The sequence below is a fragment of the Onychostoma macrolepis genome, chromosome 24 (assembly GCF_012432095.1).
Source record: "Onychostoma macrolepis isolate SWU-2019 chromosome 24, ASM1243209v1, whole genome shotgun sequence".
NCBI classification, from domain to species: Eukaryota; Metazoa; Chordata; class Actinopteri; order Cypriniformes; family Cyprinidae; genus Onychostoma; species Onychostoma macrolepis.
In genome coordinates this window covers 20,297,995-20,321,391 of record NC_081178.1, presented here as the reverse complement: position 1 = coordinate 20,321,391, position 23,397 = coordinate 20,297,995, and the positions used below count along the sequence as shown (strand labels likewise).

At 37.5% G+C, this 23,397-nt stretch overlaps 1 protein-coding gene across 8 annotated transcripts in view; it reads left to right on the top strand.

The window, feature by feature from the left end:
• kmt2ca (lysine (K)-specific methyltransferase 2Ca) overlaps positions 1–23,397 on the top strand; it is a 149,911-nt gene that overhangs the window by 71,124 nt on the left and 55,390 nt on the right. For 6 of the 8 annotated variants that reach the window (XM_058765623.1, XM_058765622.1, XM_058765621.1 and 3 more), the window contains exons 11-18: positions 778–953; positions 3,551–3,714; positions 11,663–11,770; positions 11,908–12,734; positions 16,394–16,513; positions 19,040–19,156; positions 20,541–20,645; positions 20,792–20,896. In XM_058765623.1, coding sequence (XP_058621606.1) covers positions 778–953; positions 3,551–3,714; positions 11,663–11,770; positions 11,908–12,734; positions 16,394–16,513; positions 19,040–19,156; positions 20,541–20,645; positions 20,792–20,896 — 1,722 coding nt within the window. The remainder of the gene's footprint in view (positions 1–777; positions 954–3,550; positions 3,715–11,662; positions 11,771–11,907; positions 12,735–16,393; positions 16,514–19,039; positions 19,157–20,540; positions 20,646–20,791; positions 20,897–23,397) is intronic. The other 2 variants (XM_058765626.1, XM_058765627.1) reach the window with 1 other exon arrangement.

Here is a 23,397-nt window from a genome sequence, read left to right as displayed (position 1 = left end):
GGTTCAAGTGTCATTGTTCAGATGTGAATTGTCAGATTACTTTATTATTATTATTTTTTTAACAATTCATAGCATTTATAATAAATGAAGCAGTTGGTCTCTGCAGTACAGCAACAATACTGGCTTATATGTAAGGGATAATCAACAGCTAGCTGTGCATTGCGCGTCGGGTGGTTGCCTCCGCGAAGTGCATTCAAATCGTTTAATGCACAGCTAGCCGTTGATTATCCCGTTTATGACATGGTCATTTGCCAGCATTCTCACATTAAAGATGTTAATAATATTTGCGCAACAATATTTGACCGGAACAATAAAAATTACGGTTATTTTTGTCTGTATTACTATTCAACTGTAACTGTATGTTACTATGGTTACCAATGTTTATAGGAAGCGCATTAATATAGAACGTGATTAAACTGACCTGGAACTACCTGTGCAGTTAAACGAGTTTAATCAACCCCTGCCAGCCAATCAGAATCGAGTATTCAGACAGACCATGGCATAAGAACATATAATGCTGTAGTAGTGCTAGCGATACTGTTTACACCACTGTAATGTTGGCATGACTGCTTTATTTACAGTTTATTTAAATATGGATTAGTGTGATATCAATGTTAATATAATGTGCACTAATGAATTATAGAATGAAAATAAGAATGAAAGTAAATTTTATTAATTTAAATTTTTATTTAGTCTTTTATTTCATGTAGACTTTAAATGGGTTTGCTGTCATCATTGTAAATGATGTTACATTGAATTTTGTGTTGTGTTTTGCAGAACTGCCGAACGTGTGCTCAGTGTGGCGTGAGGCCTAACGGCCAGTGGTCATCTAATGGTGTAATGTGTGAAGGATGTCAACAGCAGCATGATTCAGCGCTGGTCTGCCTCATCTGTGGGCAGAATCAGGACTCTGGCGGCCCTCTGGACAAACACTCATGCTGTACTTGTAAGAGGTAGGAAATGACCCCTTCAGCTATGACAATATCACACAGTCACAAGTGACCTATTGCTGTAGTAAAACTGTTTCTGCATAATAACAATAGGACACAGACTTCCATTAAAATGATGTTTTATTAAGGAAATTCATTGTCATCCTTCAGCATTTGAGTGTTTGGTTTCTAAATGTTATTTGAATTTGAATAGTTTCTTTGTGTTTGACACAAACCAAGATTATCCTTGTTGCAAGTGAACAAGTGTAAAGTAGTTGAAATTGTATTTTCCTTGCATCATTTTTTATTTTATCTTAGTTTGTTCATGGTTTTTAAAGGAGAGTCTGTCCCTGTTGACTAGTTTCTACCACATGACATTAACACTGCTACTGTAGTATTATTACTAGTGTTGTCAAAAGACCCGGTACTTCGGTACCAAGTCGGTACTAAAAAAATGAAAACGTCACGGTACCAGGTTTTTTTAAGTACCGGTGGTACCGAGTACCCGGTCAACCCGGTTCTTGACACATACGGCCCGATGATTTCCGCGATGCAGAAAACGCGGACGGAATCTCGGAATCCAGTTATAAAAACGGAATTTACAGTTTAGCACGGAATGCCACGGAATTTGTCAAAGTTTGGATGAATCAATCAAAAGTAGGTCATTACACTTAAATCAAATCGTGACACGGACTAGTAAATATTAAGCCGCAAAAGTCGATTCAGATATGAATCCCGCATGTACTGCTTGTCTCTGTGTGAATGAATGAATGGCAGAGATGCGCGTTTTTTAATTTTTTTTTATTATTACACACACTGAAGCGCGCGTGACGCTCGTGGTGATTTCAGCATCTGCCGTCTCAATGAGGACATAAATACATAAACAACATCTACAGAACTGCTCTGAGTCTCACTTCACGAGCATTTTACCGTTTCATTTGAGTAAAACCACCGTCATATCATATAGCTACACACAGAAATAAAAGGTATTCACAGCAACCCGTCAAAATAAACGTTTATCTTAAAGACATTGTGCCAGAAATATATTACTATTATTTAGTAGAATGTATGTGATATTACTACTATTGAAAAAAGTTAATATTTATTTTTAAAGAAATAATCATACAATATTTCTTCCATATCCCCTTTATTTACCAAAAAAATAAAATGTGTTTAAATTTCATTAATTAAAAGACAAATTAAATCTGGGTGAAACTTTACTGCTTACTGTTTTTCATACTTTTATTAATTGCGGAAAAACTTGAAACAATTTAAATAAGTATAAAGAATGGCATTGATTTTTGTACATTTTATTTTAGTTTGACTTTATTATTAAAAATAGTGTGTTTTTTAATTAGCATGTGGTACCGAAATTGGTACAGAGAACTGTGGATTTTCATTGGTATCGGTACCGAATACTGAAATTTTGGTACCGTGACAACACTAATTATTACTTTATTTTTATTACTGTAGTATTTCACATCATAGCTGTTACTATATTGTGTATTTTAGCATGTCTCAGGCTCAGGTGTTTTTATCCATTATTACTGTGAAGACTCGATCAGTCTTGATAAATAATAGTTGATTACTTCTCTGCAGGCTTCAAAGACTGTGATTTAACCAATAGAGAAATTATCTATCAAATTCAGAGAGGTCTGCGTAGAACACGGTAATTGAACCGGCAGCTTTAGAGAGTGGCTCAATGATGTCTTTGTGAAAAAATGCTCATATAATTTGTATGGCAGATTGATTTGATTCTCTTGCTTTGAGAACTGACCATGGGTCAAACATGTAATTGTGTGCCGCATCATGTGTAATGAATTTGGATGGAATCTTTACACAACAGCCGATCTGATCTTATCTGATCTGATCTGATCTGATCTGTCATGTATTGAGAGTTACAATTCATGACTGACATAATTAGTTCAAAGTCCATTGTATGTAATTAGCTCTCATACTATATTTATGGTAAGGTTATATACATATATATATACATATATACTTTTTTAAGCTGTTGAAGACTTCCTAACCACTTACAATTATGACATTATTTGACTAGTCAAATAGACTAGTGTGTTTTCTGTGTTTCCACCCTGTTTGCTATATCATATGTGTTTTCATTAGCATCCCCAGTGGTGTTGCACAGATGAGTCGAATTCCAGACAAATTTCCCAAATACTCCCCCCATCTACCATTGGTTGGCCAAATGGATAGTCCAGCCTTAGTGGTTGAACCAGAAACTCAAACTGTGGTGGGACAGATTAGACTATGGTCAAAGTCTAGGTTATTAATGGAAAACACTGCAATGCTCATGGTGTAAGGTGAACAATGTCTGTGTACAGAGACTGATTTCTATAGTGAACAATGTTTGTGTACAACATGTAAATTGATAGATGCAAGAAATGTATCTCAAATAAAACATTTTTACCACGCGCTGCACATTTCTACTTTAGGTGCTGAACATAGAGCTTTAATTTGTATTAACAATGGAAATTCCTCTATTGTACAGGTTAACAATCAGTAGCAGCTTTCATAAATAAGATGGTGGGTTTAGACGAAAGTGGGTACCTTGATTGGGGCATTGATGGTTGTCACAGATGGTTGTTTATTGTGTGTTTCAGATGGGTTCATGTGGACTGTGAGAGGCAGGAGGGCACTGACCCTGACACCCAGGTGCAAGATGGGTACACCTGCAAAGTATGTAAGCAGGTAGAGGAGGAGAGCAGGCACAATCAGCCCATCAGCAGCCACGAGGCTTCGTTCACTGACCCAGAGCCAACCGAGGGTGAGTACGCATCTCTCAGCACTTGATGCACTTCTGATGGGGTTGTTATCCATACAGTTGGTAGTATTGTACGCTTCTGGATGCTGGACATACTGCTCCACACAAAGACCCTGTTTACAGCTGCATCTGTGTCTGGTCATCCAATCAGAGGTGGTCAGACTTCAGTTTACACCTCGCATTAACCTGCATATCAAGTATTGATATAGTACAAAAGGTATTGTTTTGTTTTCTTAGGTTTTGTGTTTAGTATAGGATTCTTTCTTTCTTTCTTAAGTCATATAATGAGAAAGTAATCTAGCAAAAGTCTATAATGTTTTTTCTTTCTTTTTTTATTATCATATATTTTACAAATTACAAGTCTGTTCTTCCATGGAATAAGTATATTTAAAAAGTTAGATGTTTAAAAATCTACTCTCCATGTAAGGAGTTTTTGGCTTATGTTGAGGTTTGTTTTTGCTGTTTACTTTGTCGACTGCTGTTCTGTGTGTGTTATTGGTCAGTTGTAAGGTGCTGTAGGCCGGTTCTTGTGATGTTAAGCACTCTTCATGACTGTTACAGAGGGTGTTGCATTGAGTGTGACAAAGATGTAAGGCATGAGCCTATCTGCTGTCACTGATTGTAATTACAGCACTGCAAAATATGCTTTTCTTACTTAGATTTTTTGTCTTGTTTAAAGCCAAAATATCTAACAATTCTTAAATCAAGAAGGATTTTCTAGACGAGTAAAAATTGTCTTATCAGAAAAAACATTAAGTGAGTTTTTGTTAGAACAAGCAAAATAATCTGCCAATGGGGTAAGCAAATTAATCTTATTTCAAATATTATTTTGCTTGCCCCATTGGCAGATTATTTTGCTTGTTTCAAGCAAAAACTCGCATAATTTTGACTTGTTTTTTTCTGATAACAAGACAATAATTTTTACTTGTCTAGAAAATCCTTCCTGATTTAAGAATCTGTAGATATTTTGGCTGGAAACAAGACACAAAATCTAAGTAAGAAAAGCATTTTTTGCAGTGAGTGTGTTTGTCAGTTCAGCCAGAGACCTAAGTGTGTGAGCAGGTTGAGAAACCCCTCCTCCACATCTTAATGCATCTTTCATAATATGCCCTAAATGAGTGTTTGCATTTTTTAAGTCTCATGTAGGGACCACATTTTCCCACTCTAGTACAATGTGAAGTCATCATGAAATGAAAATGGCCCTGTTTACATTTTTATTCACAAGGGAAAAAGTTTGTCTTTGTAATCTTGTCTGTCCTCCAGTCCCTCTCATTTTGTCACTTCACTTTTTCTCATTCTGTTTCACCTAACAATAAATCAGATTATAGAAGTAAAATGGTTTGCAGATGCCATTTCATGTGGACTTTTTTGGCTAGTTTTTGAGTCCACCAAGGAGAATTGAGTTAGACATTTTTTATTTTATTTTGGTTGCACACTACAAAGCTCTCTAAAAACTGCAACCGAAGAAAGAAACAAATCACCTACGAGCTTCCTGTGCTCAGAGTCCCAGCTGGTGACCTATCATCAAGACACTGGAAGCTAAAAGCAAATCTTATTTTCTTTGGACCCTTTATTAGGAATTGTAATAAGAATGGACTCTTCCTGTAGCCTGATGGCTAAGAGATGAATTCTCCGTGTGCCTTTGCAGTGGTTACAACTGCACCTTATTACCAATGATTTTTTTCTTCCTGTGGGCCTGTGGTGGGGAGTTGATATATGTTGGCATGTGGTTGGCAGAAAAGGATACAATCAGACCCGGCTGTAAGGGCTCTTTGTAAAGCCAGTCATGCCAGCAGCAATGCACTGGGCCACTGCCAGCAGCTAGAGGAAGCAATCATCCCATTGTTGGGCCCCCAAGAGAGACAGCTCTAATCAAGACCAGAGACGCCCACCTGTTAACCAACCCTACCACACCCCCACTTCCTGATAAACACACACTGAGTGCACACATGCACACGTACGTACTAGGGTTGTCACGACACCAGAATTTTCATAGCTTAACATTTCTAGTGAAATTTCACAGTTCTCAGTGTCAATTAATACCACAGCACGGAACACAGTACTTTGAAAAGGTTTGTAAAAAATAAATAAATACATACATAGTTTTAAAGTACAAAGTGTTTCTTGATGAAATAAACATTTGTGTAATAATAAAAAAGAGGTAATTATTCATGTAAGCACTAAAATATAGATCAAAAATAAGGAGCATGATAAAGACAGAACAAGAAAAAAAAAATGCAGGGACTCACTGACCACTGACCGAAAAAAAAAAAAAAAAGAAGCATCTACTGTTAATAATAATACTGGATATTATGATTATTTTAGTTTGCATAATAGGTGCATACTATTTAAAAAATTTTTGGTCTCTGCTTGCTTGAACATGTTCACACCACCGGACTTGACAAATACTGGATTCAGTTAATGTAGAATATGGAGCGTTTCTGTCATGGACAGATACATTTGGTACTATGCAAAAGTTAAAAAGTGTCTGTATCAGTCTGTATGTGTACAGTCATGGCCAAAAATATCGGCTCCCTTGGTAAATATGATCAAAGAAGGCTGTGAAAATTAATCTGCATTGTTAATCCTTTTGATCTTTTATTAAAAAAATTCACAAAAATCTAACCTTTCATTGGATAAGAATTTAAAATGGGGGTAAATATCATTATGAAATAAATGTTTTTCTCAAATACACATTGGACACAATTATTGGCACCCATAGAAATTCTTATGAGTAAAATATCTCTGAAGTATATTCACAATTTTGAGCACTCCAGGGTGATTATGAACATGAAATTATCCAGCCATGGCTTCCTGTTTCACAGAAATATAAATAGGACAAAGCCCAAATTTCCTTAATCATCCATCACGATGAGAAAAAGCAAAGAATATATTTCTGATGTGCAGCAAAAGATAATTGAGCTTCACAAATTAGTGAAGTGGCTGTAAGAAAAGAGCTAGAGAAGTGAAAATTCCCACTTCCACCATCAGGGCAATAATTAAGAAGTTTGTCAGGTGTTCTCTAACCTCATCAGGCATTATAGGAGATAATTTAGAGCTGTTAAACTGGCAAATGGAGGTTTCAAAAAGTATTGAATAAAAGGGTGCCGTTAATTGTGGCCAATGTGTATTAGAGAAAAACATTTATTTCATAATGATATTTCCCCCCATTTTAAATTCTTATTATTCAATGAAAGGTTAGATTTTTGTGAATTATTTTTAAATAAAAGATCAAAAGGATTAACAATGCAGATTAATTTTCACAGCCGCCTTTGATCATATTTACCAAGGGTGCCGATATTTTTGGCCATGACTGTATATATCAAACACCACCAAATACAAGAGCACAGAGACAAAAGAGACTGTTCTGGATTCATCCTCTGCAGCAAAAATCTGTGAGCGCCACCAAGTCAAAGTTTTATAGAAAAAGCAGAGGATCTAGGGAAGTGACCATGAGTGCAGATTGTATGGGTTTGCCAGGTTTCTTCGCAGTGCAATGGAAAAGAGGATTAAACATCTCTCCGTACAAAAAAAAAAACTGTTGCATTGGTGACATGCGAATGTTTGTGTCAGTCTGAACAGATGCATTAACAGCTGTTTATTAAAATTAAAATTTTATCACACCAATTTTTTTTCACTTTTCTTTGTGTGAACAGGACATATATTAGATTTTGTTGCTGATTTGAAATATGTTACTTAAATGTGAGTTTGGCAAAGTTTTAAATTTTTTTCTGCAAAGCAGATAACATTTTAGTCTTGCATTGCTTACTGCTTACCATTAACATAAAACCAGAAGTGGAGAACCACACCAGAACCATAAGCAATTGGGTCATTCATGACAATTCAAAATGCATGAATGTGGCAGTTGGACTTCTGGCAGACTCAGCGCTGAACTTTCCAGAAACCGTTAAACGATCAATGATGCTTCATTTACTTGAGGTAAACATTGAGGTAAACTAGTAAAAAGGAATCTTGTTGGCTCTAGTCTAGTTTTGGCATTGAAGTAACAGTACTTTTGACATCTTTAGTACATTTATAGGTAGGTAATTATAGAACCCCTTTAGTCTTATGGCCACATGTTAGAGGGAGTATTTTCCCAACGGTGCAGTAATTTGACTCCACCACCAATCTAAAGTCATTTTGTTGCCATGGATGTGTGATGCCGTCATTGATTCATCCTGACACGGCTGAAAAGAACCACAGTCACGCTTACTCACATGACCCAGTGCACAAACAACACAATCACCTGAGCACAGATGGCTGATTGTAGCTGCTGCATAGCTGCTTTGAGATCTGCTTCTTTCATGATGTTATGAAGTGTTAATCTGTTAGGCTGGAGGCTAGAGCCCGTCTGATGTCATACCCACACTGGGAATGGTAAATCCTTTAAGTTCATCTGCTTTGCTCTCAGGCAGTGTGCAACGCTGCCAGGTGACACTGTCAGGTGAGTATTGATGACTAAAGTCAGTGCGAGGGCTTATGGGAGTTTGCAGACCCTGAGGCGTACCCGATCAGCAATAATAGGTGTTTGAAACCCAGCATCAGTGTGCAGAATCAGCCAGACAGCAGACTTGCTATGCTCTCTGGAGTAGGAATATGTCAGTATCCTGTTTTAATCTCCTCTTCTTCCTTGTCTGACCAGTCAGACTGTAGTCATTGCGCATCAATGCCTCATGACCTCAGCGGCCTTTCCTCTTGTTTGAACTCTGCATGTCCACTGAGGTACCCCGAGGCTTGTTTACATGCTGCCTCTACTGGGCAGCTCAACTAGACTTGAACCTCTGTCTTTCCCCAGTGGTGAAATGCAATTTTTTGAGGACCACAATATAGAGCAGCCTTTAAAACATTGCTGATTTTTATGTGTTGTTTTTAGCGGTCTCAATTAGAAAAGGTGCAACACTCCCTCTTGAAAAAATCCAACCATTATCCAGGCCAAAACGTAACGCTAATAAAGTTGAATTTCTTCAAGAGTGAGTGTTGCACCTTTTCTAATTGACATTGCTTTTTGATTTTTGGTTGCACCTCCTCTTTTGTTGGTAGAGCACCTCTTTTCAGTAATTTTAGTTATTAGGGGTGTCACAATATTTAAAAAATGAAATATCAATATCATGTTATTACAACACGTATGCTAATATTGTAAATATAATCCAGCGCCTATAACTATCTTGGTTGACAATCCAAGTAGTGCACCTTAACGCTGGTTGCCACCTGTTAGAAAATGGAAAAAAAGACAAAAACAACAGTGTGCAGATACTACTGCTCTACAAAACCACGTCGGAGATAAGATGGCAGATGAAATTGAAACCCTCCACCTGTACCTGAAAAATGTTAGCTCGCCAGTGTGGGGGTTTTTTGGGTTCTTGAGAAATGTTAGCTCGCCAGTGTGGGAGTTTTTTTAATTTAAAAAAAACAAAAAACAAAGACGTGTTAGACACCCCAGTCTCCAAGAAGGGCCGAAATTTTCTCTCCTCCGCCCTCCATATTTTAAGAGAGGAAAAACAAGAAAACACAAAAAATATACCAAATTAAAGATGAATTTAACTCATAGCATTTTTATTTCTGTGGAAAATGTGGTACTATTATCATCTTTAATTATGTTGCTGCAATTAATCAGTGAAAATCTGTAAATGACATGAACGCAGTTAATAAATTTATGTAATTAAACAGTACAACTGTTTAAGACACGAGCACTAGTTCTATTGCTCCTGCTGATTTGTTGATCATCAAACCGATAATTTTAACAATTCCGTTTTTGTGTGCGCAAATGATCCTGCACCTTTCTGCACTAAGTTTAGTATGACACATCAAATCATGTGGCTCGTTAAGGAAAAGTCAATTTAGATGTGCACTTTTCTAAGTGATTAGACAATACAGAAACGCACTATCAACTTCAGAAGACACAAGGTGATGTATGTATGCATTTATGTAGGTACGTGTAGATTTGAGTATTTGTTGTAGCATTCTTTGTAGCACAGCAGTCTGGGGGAGGGGAAGATATTCTCTAGACCGTGACTTGTCCGCCTGGGTTAAAAATAGCTAGGAGCTCTAAACCAGTGAGGCTTTCATCTTCCCTGTGCTGCTAGTGGATTGTAAGTGTAGAGACGTTATCAGGACACCGCAACCAACCTAACTTCTCTTTAGCTCTCTGAATGATGGCTGCTCTATCATGAGTCTTTGATGGCTCTACACTGTTTTTTACACCCCAGGTTAGATTCAGTTTAGATTAATGATGTTTTATTGGCATGATATATAGGGTTTACATTGCCAACGTTTTACAGGTGGTCATGCAAAATAGGATTTTCTTGCTCTGTAAAATAAAGTTGATATGCTATGTAACTTCCCCAGGCAATTAACTGAAACTAAACTACGAAAAGGATTTATTATGAAATTGTCATTTCTTTGACATCACAGCCATTAGCATTTACACATCAACACCTATTTCTAAAAGTTTTCTGATTGGCTAAAGTACTGAATCCCATGATCAGATTTTTATTTTATTTTTTAAATATGCTGGTTCCCAGTAAATAAATAAAAAAACAAAACATAGTAATGGTCTTTTTTTGGTTAGTTTTTTTTCATTCAACCTACAGCCTATCAATTTAGTTTGTTGTTTCGGAAATGTGTTCTTCGAAGTTTGAAATCCTGCCTATTTAAGGCATTTGAACACTGTTTGTTTTTGTTCTAACAGTTATTCTGAAGTCTTGCGTATGAGTGATTAAAAAAAGAGTGCAGAGCATGGCTCGTGTTTGTTTATTCATTTCTCTGTGCCCTGTATGAGACCATCTCAGCAGTGTCTAACAAGAGCAGGGCTCGTAAATATGTTGTCATGGTGATGCCTGGCACAATGGGCTGCAGTGGCAGCTGAAGTATTCCTCTTCCCTGTTCAGAGTGAGGGAAGCGTAAATGTATGGTGGAGGAGGGGGCAAATAGAGCACTGTTGAATTTGATATGGATATAGAAAAACACAGATTAATAATAGTATAATTCTTTTGTTGCCCTATTCATTCTCTGATCAATCATGCTATGTTGGTTGAGACCAAATGATGAATGATTTAGGATTGCAAAATAGTTCTGTGAAAGCAAAGCAGTTTAAATTATTTGCATCTCATCTGATTGATGGTGTGAGTGGTCACTTTGAATATAGCTGTAATATTCAAGTTCTTAAAGCTGAACATGTCTCAAGATCTCTCTGGTTTTTTGGAGTTTGAAGAAACCTCAGCATATGAATGGTTGCTGGTTTGATTGTGCCCTTTGAGTAATACACTAACCCCAGGTTATTTCAGGGAGGTTGAACATGTAATAAGTTAGCGGTGCCATTCTGTGGCGTAAGTCACGTAAAAGTCTCAGAAAATTATTCTGACCATATATGTGTGGAGATAAAGATTCCAGGTGACCTGCTGTTTCATTATTTCGAGCAGTTTACTAACTGTTGGTCCAGTGTTCTGTGTGTCAGATTCTTTGGTGCATGTTGCGATGCAGTTTGAGCAAAGATAATTGGAATTCTGACAACCAAACACAAGCAATTTATTTTAATTCCGGAAAACAGTGAGTCAATGACAGTAGTGTCCAAGATAAAGACAATTTTTCAACAAAAGTTTAACTTTAATGACTCTAAAATGTCATCAGTCTAAAAAATAATAATGTTTTCCTTATGCCTTGAATACATGTGAATTTACATATTATTATTATTATTATTATTATTATTATTATTATTAAAAGATTATGCCAACCAAACTTCATTAATAAGAGATTATTTTAATGAATTTCATTTGTTTTAATAAGGCATGTTCATGTCACTTTAAGTGTGAAATGCCTTAATGTATTTTTTAATAAATTAAGTAGAAGAAGAAAAGAACATAATTTCATTGATCCTTATGGATGTTCAGCATAGTAAATAGTTAGTCAGTTTTTTTTTTCTTTGTGCAATTCAACACTTCCCTTTCCTATCCAGATGTCTTCATGGCTGTTGAGGAAGTAAATGAGGCTGAGGAGGAAGTGGCATTGGAGCCAGAGGCCAGTATTAGTCCACTTCCTACAGTGCCAGAAGAGTTCCTGTCATGTAAGTTTTTCTTTTAGTCAGATGTCCATGTAGTGTGTATAATGTTTTGCAGTAAATAGTATTTTTTTTTTTAGCCACAGACACCTTATTTTTTATTAATTTAATTTTTATTTTTATTTTTATTTTTTTTTGCGCAGCTGCTGAACCTGCCCAGGAGATCCAGGTTACTGTCACTCTGACAGAGGGTTCCGAGCCTCCTCCGTGCACCTCCACATTAGTGGGTGTACCCTCCCTCTCCTTTCAGGCCTCTTCCACTACTGAAGACCATAACCAGGATCACAGTCTCATTGGTGTTTTGGAAATGGGGAAGGAAATGGAGGATAAGCTGCCTGATACTACAGAAGATGAACCTGAAGCAGACGTTTCAAAAGCTCTTCCTGCTTTGCCAACCAAAGAAACTTCCCCCAAACACTCTCGAGCACAAGAGGAAGAACCCATGGATGTCTGTCCCTCAGACCCCTCCAGTATGAAGGATAAAAGTATGACAGATGTCCCAGAATCCCAAAGTGTTGTTGAGGAAATTGAGCAGGGACAGAAGCAAGACAAACAAGAACATGAAGAGGAGAAGGTGGCAGATCCTGAGGTCACTTGTATTTTTCCTGAGCCTGATAGTGTCCCACTGGTTGAAGAGTGCAGTCCTACCATGGAAATGGACACTACACCTGTCAGCGACCACAGTTTCTCCAGTTTCAGCTCTCCCATTGAGGATAAGAGCCTCATCTTGAAGCATTCCCCAGGACTGTCCTCCGAGGGCTCAACCAAGTTGACCCAGTCCCCATTTTCCACTGAAGCCTCACCGAGGGAGATGTCTCAAAGCCAGACGCCTACCCATGGCCTGAATCTGGCTGGATACAGCCCCAGTGTTTCCAACACCACATTCTTCCCCCTTACTCCCAAGATAGGTATGGGAAAGCCAGCCATCTCGAAGAGGAAGTTCTCTCCAGGAAGGCCAAGGGTAAAGCAGGTAAAACTCCTGGTTTTTGGCCTTTCTTTTGGACTTTCTTTCTTGCTGCTTGGCTCCTGGTTTTCCCTCAGTCTCTTTAGGAGACTGATTCTGTCTGTGATCCACAGTTTTCAGCCACACAGTAATTACTCCTTTGCTCTCCATGTTCCTTCGTCACATTGATTAGTGCCAGAGCGTAGCGTGTATTAATTAACATGGAAAGGCTCTTACTGTGCTCTCTCTGGCTCAGTCTCTGCTTCGCTCACTCATTCTTTTTCCCACTCTCTCTCCTGCCTCCCAATCCCCCCACTGCCCTTCTCAAATACATCACTCACAGTATCCTGGGAGAGAGGGGGCTGGGAGTTGGCTCCAGAGCTAGGGGTTTATGCTAGTGGAACATAAAGGAGTCTTTTTGGAGGTGTGTAATTCGGATAACTGCTCACTGAGCTGGAAAGCACAGCACAAACCCATTTCCCCTTAGAGCTCTGGAGCAGGGAGGATGCTGAGAACTCCTTTTTAGGGCTTTCTAACTTGTCATAAATCTAAATTAATCCTGGCATTGCGGTGTCTTTGTGCCCAGTAGAGTAAACTTCAAAGTACAATTAATCTAAGCATTCTTCGAAACAAAGATTAGAGTGTGTTTGTTCCCATCTCGCTGGTGCAAACCTTGGCATTTCACTTTGGGAATGCTTTCAGTATCATTGATCTGATTGGCAGATCATACCGCAGTTCCCAGTGGGGCTTAGGCCCGATACATAGTCTATGCGAGTACGTAAATGCAGGTATGAATGCTGGCAATGCCAAGCATAAGAGTAAGTTCACCCAGGAATGAGAATCCTGTCATCAGTTACTTACCTCATCCAAACCCTTAAGACACTAATAAAATATTTTTAATCAATGATTTATTTTAAATAAAGATTTCTGTCCCTCTATTTGAAAATCCATGTAACCACAACGTTGTTGTTTCAGTGTTCATAAAGACAGAGTTTCAGTTGTTTACTGCTTTACTTTCAGTGGTTAAGTTTTTCTATCTCTTCATGTGATGAGCAGGCTCAATTTAGGCACTTTGACGCACATACATAGACCATGCCAAATGTGGTAAACGGAAGGTCTGTTGTGCTTGCTTGACGGTTGAGAACCAATGAGGTTTTTTTCTCGCAGCTTCATTTGTTGTGGCAGAAACTAGCATGTTTGAGTCTCCGCAAAAACCAGTGAGGTTTGTTTCTCGTGTGTCTTGCAAGTTTGAGCTTTTGAGTTTACCTGGTTTGAACTGTGTATTTGTTGTTCAGTGTATATATGTTAATGAAAGCCTAAATTAAATCTGTTTTACAAACAAATAGATTGCATCTCTTTCAAAAAATGATTCATATGGATATTAAAAATACCTTATGTTATATTGTGTGTTTCCGAAAGATAAGCGAAAGTCAACAACGTGATGGTTAGTAAATAATGACCAAATTTGTATTTTTGGGTGAACTGTCCCTTTAAAGGTGCTGTAAGCAATTACAGCTGTTTTTCTAGCTTCATCATTTTGCTAACCTACACTACACATCCTGTCTTAAAAACACAGCTCTTCAAAAGCATGCCAGTAAACTCAATGTCAGCAAAACTTAACCAAATGTTTCACAGAGGGAGCGTTGCCGAGTGGCTCAATCCTGATTCTCTTTTATACAGTATAGGTTCTTAACAGTCTAGTATAGTATGTCAGGACATCTGATTCAATGATATCTGTCAGGTATTAGGGATATTTTATGTGTGGTATACCAAACAATTAGTTTGCGACAAAGTGCTTTTTGTAAGATTTAAATGGGATATAGTTTTTCAGATAGCTGGCTATAAACACTTTGACAGTTTAACAAAACGTGTTTAGCAGTTGTGTTTGGATATATTTTATTTTTGTAAAATCGAATGACTAGAAGAGTGTATATGTGTCTATATATGCTAGTTTCTATGGCTCTGGTCGCTTTTCTCTCTGGAGTATGTGCCATCTGGGCACAGTGTAATTTGAAGGGTGGGCAGCTGTCATTGGCTCCAACTGAGATTTCCGGTTTGGTGTGTAAAAGTGCGTTCATGAGTATGTGCACGCCCCTGTGTTATTCTGTGTGTGTGTATGAGAGAGAAAGATTTCGTTTTGTTGTGCAAATGAGCTTCTAGCGTTTCATCGTTTTCTTGAAGTAACTCCCGCTGATTCTCTTCAGAGATGATCAGGCATGCCTTACGCTCTGAATTTTGTAGAAGTTTCAGAGTCCTATAGGGATTAGATTGAGTTTTCATTTGGAAATATGGATCTCTTGGCTGAAAAAGATTTCATATTACCATGTATGTCTTGGTAAAGTGTCTCTTGGGCGCCTACCATTTAAGCTAAAAGTGTTCACCTCTCCATTTATTTCACATTTGTACTGTATTTGTTTATTTTGAAAAACTCAGGGCTGGAAATTTAATATGAAGACATGCTGCTTCCTCAGCATATTCTTACCAAACTAATATTGCATGGCTGTCAATAAGCAATTTAAGGCATCACCAATACCAACACCATAATTTTTTCTTATTGCCAATACTAAATCAGATTTGATTTGTTTGTTTTGATGTCTTTATTCACGGGCATGTTGGCATGATAATATTTGTTTGTTTCTCAGTTGCCTCCCTCCACTCATACTTTAATGTTTCAGGAGAGCTTTTCTTTCTTTCTTTCTTTCTTTCTTTTTAATCTGTTATAACAATTCTTGGGTCTTGTGCCTAAGGAATGGTCATTTGTTTCATTAAGTACTTTTGTTTTATGAAGAAGCAATGTTCTGAGTTCAATGCAAGTTATACTCTATCTACATCAGAAATGTGTTGATTACCACAGAAAATAATGTTAAAGCAAAAATTATAGAATTTTAATTAAAAATTATAGTCTTCGTTGCCCAGTTTTTTAAGGCTATTGTTTATTTTTGCAATATTATGGGTCAGAATTATTTTGACGGGTAATCAACAGCATATGACACTGTTGTCCAGAGACATTAAGTTGTATTGGATCTCAGACATGCATTTAAAGTAGTAGTTTGGGACAAAACGATACATGACAGGAAAACAGGCAACCAACCCCACGGCTGGTATTTATTATTTATAATTTAGAAATAATTTTAATTTTGTAAAACAAAAAAGGCCTTGCGGTGATTGTTATGCATTGTAATTACACAGACTAACCCTCATTAGCTCGTTAAACAGGCTAAATGCTCCCCATGACGCTTTGTGCTTTATGAAATTCTCTGTTTATCTCAAAGAGCTGCTTGTTGTCATGCTGACACGATCGCGCTTGTGCAAACAAATAAACAAGGTTGTTTCCATGGATGCAGAATGACGCTTTATAACGCGGATCCTCATGTTTTTAAGGGAATTTAGCAGACTTCCCTACAAATTGAAACTCGCTCAAAGCAAATACTCACAATTGCTTTTCTTAAGACAGAAAATATAATTCCGTAATGCCACTGTCAAGTTTCAGGAATTTGTCCCAAACTTAATATCTCACTGTATTGGCTTGATATGAGGCATTTGTGTAGAAGTATTGGATTCATTTGACATGCTGTGTTCTTTTTGCTGGCTTCACATTTATGTTGCTGCATTTTGTCACCCCTCATCTTCCCCTCATCACCAATATACCCTCCCCCTTCCGTCTCTTCTCCGCCGCTTTACCTCAGGGTGCATGGAGTAACCGCAGCGCAATGAGCTCGCCCTCCTGGTCTCCAGAGCGCTCGGACGCCTGGGACAGCCCTAAGACCAGGCCGATGCACGGGCTGCCCATCTGGACCATGAGATTGGTAAATGAGGAGAGGGTGTTGAAGGGTTTTGGCTCTGCAGGGGACTGAGCTTTTAAAGTGGGTGTGGGTCATAAAGCATCAGCTGGTTTAGTCTGGAAAGTAAACTCAAAAATGGTACAGGAATTATGGGTGAAAAACACAAGTGAGTATGACTCTGGTTGTTGTTGCTCAAAAACTTTTGTTTGTTACTAGTGTAGAAAGCAGGCCTTCTGACATTTTTATATATTTTTATTTTTGCTATTTTTAATCTGACATGGTGTCTTAAAAACAGAATGCTCATGGCGTGAGATTCTAAAAAACAAAAAACAAAAAAAACAATGAGACGTAACACACTACCCTAAAGGCTTTTATCTGATCCATATTACATGTTAAAAAAGGTTACTGATATTTGGAATCAGGGATGCATTGAAAGAGGGTTGTAATATGCAAATGACTATAAATGTCACGATTCACCAGTGCCCGTTACTCTAAAAAAAAAGTTTTCATAATCATATGCTGACATAAACAAACAAGGCCATGCGACCAGGTTTATCCAGTAACCAGTCCCCTCATAATTCACTGAAGTCCTGATAGACAAATAGAAGCCTCTTCCCTCATTATTGATTACTGAATATTCAGTTTAACTCTTAAATGCATCACATTACAAAGGTTAATGCTTTGATTTACTGTTTTATGTTGTTATCCATTGCACATTTCCGTGTTCACATTGTATATTAATATAATGAATATTTCATATGATAGCATGTTCATATAACAAGCCCTGCACATATCTGCAAATGCATGTACATGAGACACCAGAGTTGCATCCTCCCATTGCAGCAGCATCTCATCAGAATTGCTGTTCTTCTCTGTGGCTGCACTCGAGCAGATTTAGAGGAGTGCCTTCCTTAACCCTCGTCTATTTTTTCCCTCTCCATAATTCATTTCTGCACAAATTAGACTCAGACTGTTAAGGCAACGGAGTGCGCCAGGCTTCCTTAGGCAATCTCTCTAAATGAAGTTGACGTCTCCTGTCTGAGTAGTGCTGCTTGGCTACAGTGAGGTAATTACCTGGGAGGAAGTGGGAATTGGGCCAGAGCTTCAGCCTCGATGCAAACGCAACGTGACACCTTCAGAAGCAGGGCAAGTTGGCAGAAGCCTGGCCTGAAATGTGATCTGTAAGTCAGTGTAGTGTTCAGGGAGTTGGGCTGAACCTCAGAGGTTCAGGTCTTGGGATGGATGGATGAGTTTGTATCACAAACACAGATGCAATGGGTTTGGCGCCTTCCAGAAAGTTTTCCACCATGTCAAGCTAGGTTATAGGTGGATTCAGGTAATTATTTCTCCTAAACAGCAGAACCATCTTCATTGAAATCAGTCAAGCAATAGTACCATTTGCTATTAGAGAATAATATGTGTGGATTTGTATGTGAGCTGGGCGAAATGGCGAATTTCAGTGCAATGCATGAAAACAACTTTTTTCTTTTCTTTTTTTGTTATTTGTAAAATGTAATTAAAAAGGTGCATTTAAATGTTTAAAGGGATAGTTCACCCAAAAATTAAAATTCTATCATTAATTACTCACCATCATGTTGTTCCAAACCCTTAAGACCTTCATTCATCTTCTGAACACAAATTAAGATATTTTTGATGCATTCTGAGAGCTCTCTGACCCTCCCACAGACAGCAAGGATCCTTACACAATCAAGGCTCAGAAACATAGCAAGGAGATTGTTAAAATAATCCATGTGACAGCAGTGGTTCAAATGTAATTTTACGAATCTGTGAGAATATTTTTTGTAGACAATGAATTATATATACGTAGATCTCCTTACTACGTTTCTGAGCCTTGATCATCTAAGGATCCTTGCTGTCTGTGGGAGGGTCAGAGAGCTCTCGCAATGCATAAAAATATCTTAATTTGTGTTCAGAAGATGAACAAAGGTCTTACAGGTTTGGAACGACATAATGGTGAGTAATTAATGACAGAAATTTCATTTTTGGGTGAATTATCCCTTGAAGAGTAACTGTTCTTTTTTTAAATGCTGGTATGCTTGTTAATTTTATCATCATGATTTAGAGAGTAAAACTAGTTGAAAATAATCCACAGATGACTTTAATAATTGAACTATAAAATACTTTAGCATTTTTTTTTTTTCTTCAGTGAACATTTCTGAGTTATGATACAAAAACAATAACAACAGCAAAAAAGCTAATTTGTACAAGTAAATCAAACTCTTTTACCATTTTTACTGAGGTTTAAATCAGCGATTCCATTATAAATACAATGAGCAGACACAAAACTGGCCTACTGCCACGGTCTGTAGGAAACTTAATGGCCAGATATGAAGCACATTAAAGTCATTGTGATATTCCAATGTTGGTTTATTTTATATCACCAACAAAACAATATTTGAGATATCGTCTGTATCGCCCTGTTTGTTACGAGTATTTGCCCATTAGTACTATACATTCACTCTCAGTTTTCCCAAAGTGTGCCATAAGAGAAATGAAATAATATCCTTTCTCCCTGTCTCTGTCTGCTAGGGTCGTGGATCTGGCTTTCCTGGAAGGCGGCGACCCAGGGGAGCTAACCTGTCTGGGAGAGGTGGCAGGGGACGCTCCAGGCTAAAGACGGAGAGCAGCCCTGTGGTGACCCCTGGGGTATGAAGCCCCCACCTCTACAAGCATAAATAAAACAGCGCTCAGATGTGCTTAATGTTCACATTAAAGCCTAAGAAATGCACTCACGCTCAGCAGAGCTTCAGCAGCAGTTCCCGGCCCAAATGGCCTTTTCAAAATAGCAAATGCTGACATTTTCCCCTACACAAACGACTTGTGATGGGAGAGATTGAGCCAGCATGTACTTGGCTGCCAATATGATAAAATAGTCAATTTTGTACTCAGCAGCCATCCTGTAGTTTACACACACAATGAAGATGTTGTTTTAACTTTGTCAGGGAGTCTCATTACAGTCCAATGCCACAGTAAATTGTCATGTAAAGGCCTGTTACCATTACACTATTACAAGCTTTAAATTTAAACAATCCATACCTATAAAGCCCATTACACCAGCTAAATAAAGCAGTGTTACTTTTCCCCTCATCTATAAGTTGAATGCATTTTGCATATTTTTTCATCTAGATGATATTAACACATAATGAATAATAATATAATATAAATACAACATTCACATTGCGCATGTAAGAAACATGACCCTGCATTGCAGAACCAACATTACAAGCAAAGCCTATTTTTACAGTGCATTGCAAGCTTATAGGGATGGTTCACCCAGAAATAAAAAATCGTCATCAATTACTCACACTCATGTTGTTCCAAACCACTCTTTTATTCATCTTCAAAATACAAATAAATGTATTTTTAAACCTGAGAGATGTCTGTTCATTTTCACCAGATCTTTAACGCTTCAAATTGTTAATAAAGACATCAAAACATTCATCAACACATCAAATATGGTAAATTGCAGCTCAACCGTACTTGCTTGATGCATGAGAACTAGTGATGTTTGTTCTTGCTTATGCAAGCATGTATTAGCTCCTTCAAGAAGCAATGAGATTTGTACTCACAGTTCAAACAAGTGTTTTAACTTCCATTTACCATATTTGAAGTTTTCTATGTATAATATTGATCATTGTTTATGTGGAAAAGAAATCTCTGAAGTTTTGAGAAAAAAAAAAAAGTTAGTATTTTGAAGATGAATAAAAGTCTTATGGTTTTGTACATGATGATGATAATTAAGTAATTGATGGCAGAATTTTCCCTTTAAGACAAGCTGGGCCCAATGTATGCATTGGTTGAAAACTACTACTGTAATAGCCTAACAGCAATTGTTAAAGTGTTGTCCATTGCTGCTTTTTTTTTTTTTTTTTTTTTTTTAAACCACATCTGACATTTTCAGTTGCATGATTACATTGACAAATTTCCAGAAACAACTATGGTGTCATTAGACACACAGTATAGTAATATTTTAGAAACAGCTGGATGTGATCTGAGCAAATGTAAACGGATGTCATGTGCTCTGTTGCAGGTGAGCTTAATGGATTCTCCATATGTGGTAAAAGAAGAGGAGGAGAACTCCATGCACAACACTGTAGTCCTGTTCTCCACCTCTGACTCTTTCACACTTAAACAAGTAAGTACATGAGTTCAAAGTCAAAAAGAAAACACTTCATTGGACACATGATCTTGCTCTTAAAAATGTGAACCTTAGATTAACTATAAGCATGGGTGTGAGAATTAACTTCACGGGTGGATGTCTGCTCTCTCTTGTGTCTTCAGGACATGTGTGTGGTGTGTGGAAGCTTCGGTCAGGGTGCTGAGGGCAGACTGTTAGCCTGCTCCCAATGTGGCCAGTGCTACCACCCCTTCTGCGTCAATATTAAGGTAAGACCCCCCAATCAATCACAGCTGACCCTGTTCACCAGCACCATTCATAAGATGTAATGGTGTGAATTATGAGCTGCTTTTATCTGGAGTGAACGTTAATGGTGTGTGAGATAAGTGTGACAGGTCAGTGTGTGAGAGGACCTGGATGAAAGCAGCCCGAGGGTAATGAGTAAAATGTTAAGAGGATAATGAAGCACACTATAAAGGCTGTGTCTTATGTTGATAGACTAAAGCAGAGATCTTTATCATGTGAAGACAGCAGCGACAGAAGAATACATCAGGGTGCTTTCGGTATCTCTCAGCGCTTTGAGATATGCCAAGTAGAGAAACTTCCTGATCTTCATTTATTATAAGAGGCCCAGATGGATTCTCCTGATTTTTTTTTTTTGTGGTGGTGTTTTTTATTCTCCACATTACCAGTGCAGGTTCTGAAATCTTCTGAGATTAATGTGGAGTTCTACACACACAGATTGAGTTTGGGCCTGATTAAGAACAATTAAAGTAATAAACCTCAAGTGGCTGTGCATTAACGTGATTGTTGGTCGTGGAGAGTGGCTTATTAAGTGTCTAAAATGGCAGCACCAACATTATGATAAAAACACTAGTGTTCTATAAATGTATTATTAATAATAACCAAAGTAATATAGTTTTGTTTATCCTGACATTTTTTTGTTGTGTTGTCCCTGCAAAATCCATCAGTAAGGTTCAAATATCCCTTCATCAAAACCAAACCAAAATGTGTTAACTTTAGCTTATATTATACTTAATTTCCTTAAAAAAAGAATTAAACGTGTTAAGGTTTTCCCTACCAAAAAAGCAATGCAATTAAATGATTAAATGATTATATTTTTAAATCGCAATTTCTTTTTCTTTTTTTTAACCCCCTGAAATCTGCTTAAGTGCCACCTGAGGGAACATGTACCCCTTGTTGGGAATACATAATGTAGTTCATTAGCTTACCTGCAGGCTGTGTAAGCTTGCCAAGCAACATACAGTTCTTCCTTGTTTTGTTGTAGCTTATTACATTAATATAGAATTCAGCTGATAGATAGTCACAGGTGCACATTTATCAGCTATTTTACAACAGATTCTAACATGGTTTGTCCCATCAGAATGTAGAGCTTGGAAATATCTATTTCATAAATGTGCACAACTTAAATGTATGCATGCATATATATATATTTTTTTTAATCCAGCATCCAACAGCCAAATGTCATCACCAGGTGTCATGCATTCTGATGTCTAAGCCCAGCACCTGTGAAAGAGCTGTCTGCCTCTCATTCAATCATCCATTGGTCTGTGCAAGCAGCTGACTATTAACGATCACAGCTGCTGAAGATAATTGCTCTTATCCCAGATAACAGAACAAGGACATTTATTTAAAGATAATTGATGAAAAATCTGCTATTAATTCACCCTCATGTTGTTCTAAATCCATTTTTACATTTAATACAATAAAATGCTACTTTTTCCGTTCAATGAAAGTGGGTGAAGATTTATACTGTCAAACTCCAAAAGCTATAAAAGTAGTCCATACAAATAGTGTGCTATAGTCTTCTAAAGCCATACAATTGCTTTGTTTGGTGAACAGACTGGAATTATAAGTCATTAAGTGTCATTGGTGCTTATAGTGTTTCATGACTGATCATTTTTCGTTGTCAAGCCTGGTGCAAAACATAGTAATTTACCATGTTGGAATGTATGCAAGTTTGAATGAGATTTAGGGCTGTAATAATTAAGTAACGACTTAAAGGGTTAGTTCATGCAAAAATTCTGTGATCATTTATTTACCCTCACGTCTTCCCAATCCCAAAAGACTTTTGTTAATCTTCGAAACACAAATGAATTTGAAATGAAACCTGAGATATTTCGGTCCCTCTATTTGAAAATCCACACAACCAACACTTTGAGCTTCAACAGATTTGTAAAGACATTGTAAAAACAATCGATATGAATTTAGTGGTTTATTCAGAGTTTTCTGAACAGACACAATTGCTTTGTATGATAAAGAGATTTAATTTAGGCTTTTGTCAAACATTTGTCAATGCGCATACATAGAGCACCTCAAAAATGGTCAACGCCAGCTCAACTGTACAAACCTCATCGTTCTCATGCCAAGCAAGTACAGTTGAGCTTCTGTTTTGATGTGCTCTATGTAAGTGCATTGATCAATGTGCAGAAAAAGCTTAAATAAATGTGTTCATTGTATAAAGTAATTGTGTCTCTTCAGAAGACTTGAATTAAACTGCTCGATTGATATGGATTACTTTGAGGCTTCAAGTGTGGACTTTTAATGGAGGCACAGAAATCTCTCAGATCTTTCATTTTTTTGGATGAAACTAAACCTATAATGAGGACTGTGAATTTACCTGATGAGTTATGGACTACTTTCATGGTGCTCTTTTGGAGTTTGATAGCCCCTGGTCACTATGTATAAAAACATACTCTGTTTTGCCTCATGAAGCACTAAAAAGTCATCATTTGGAATGATGTGGCAG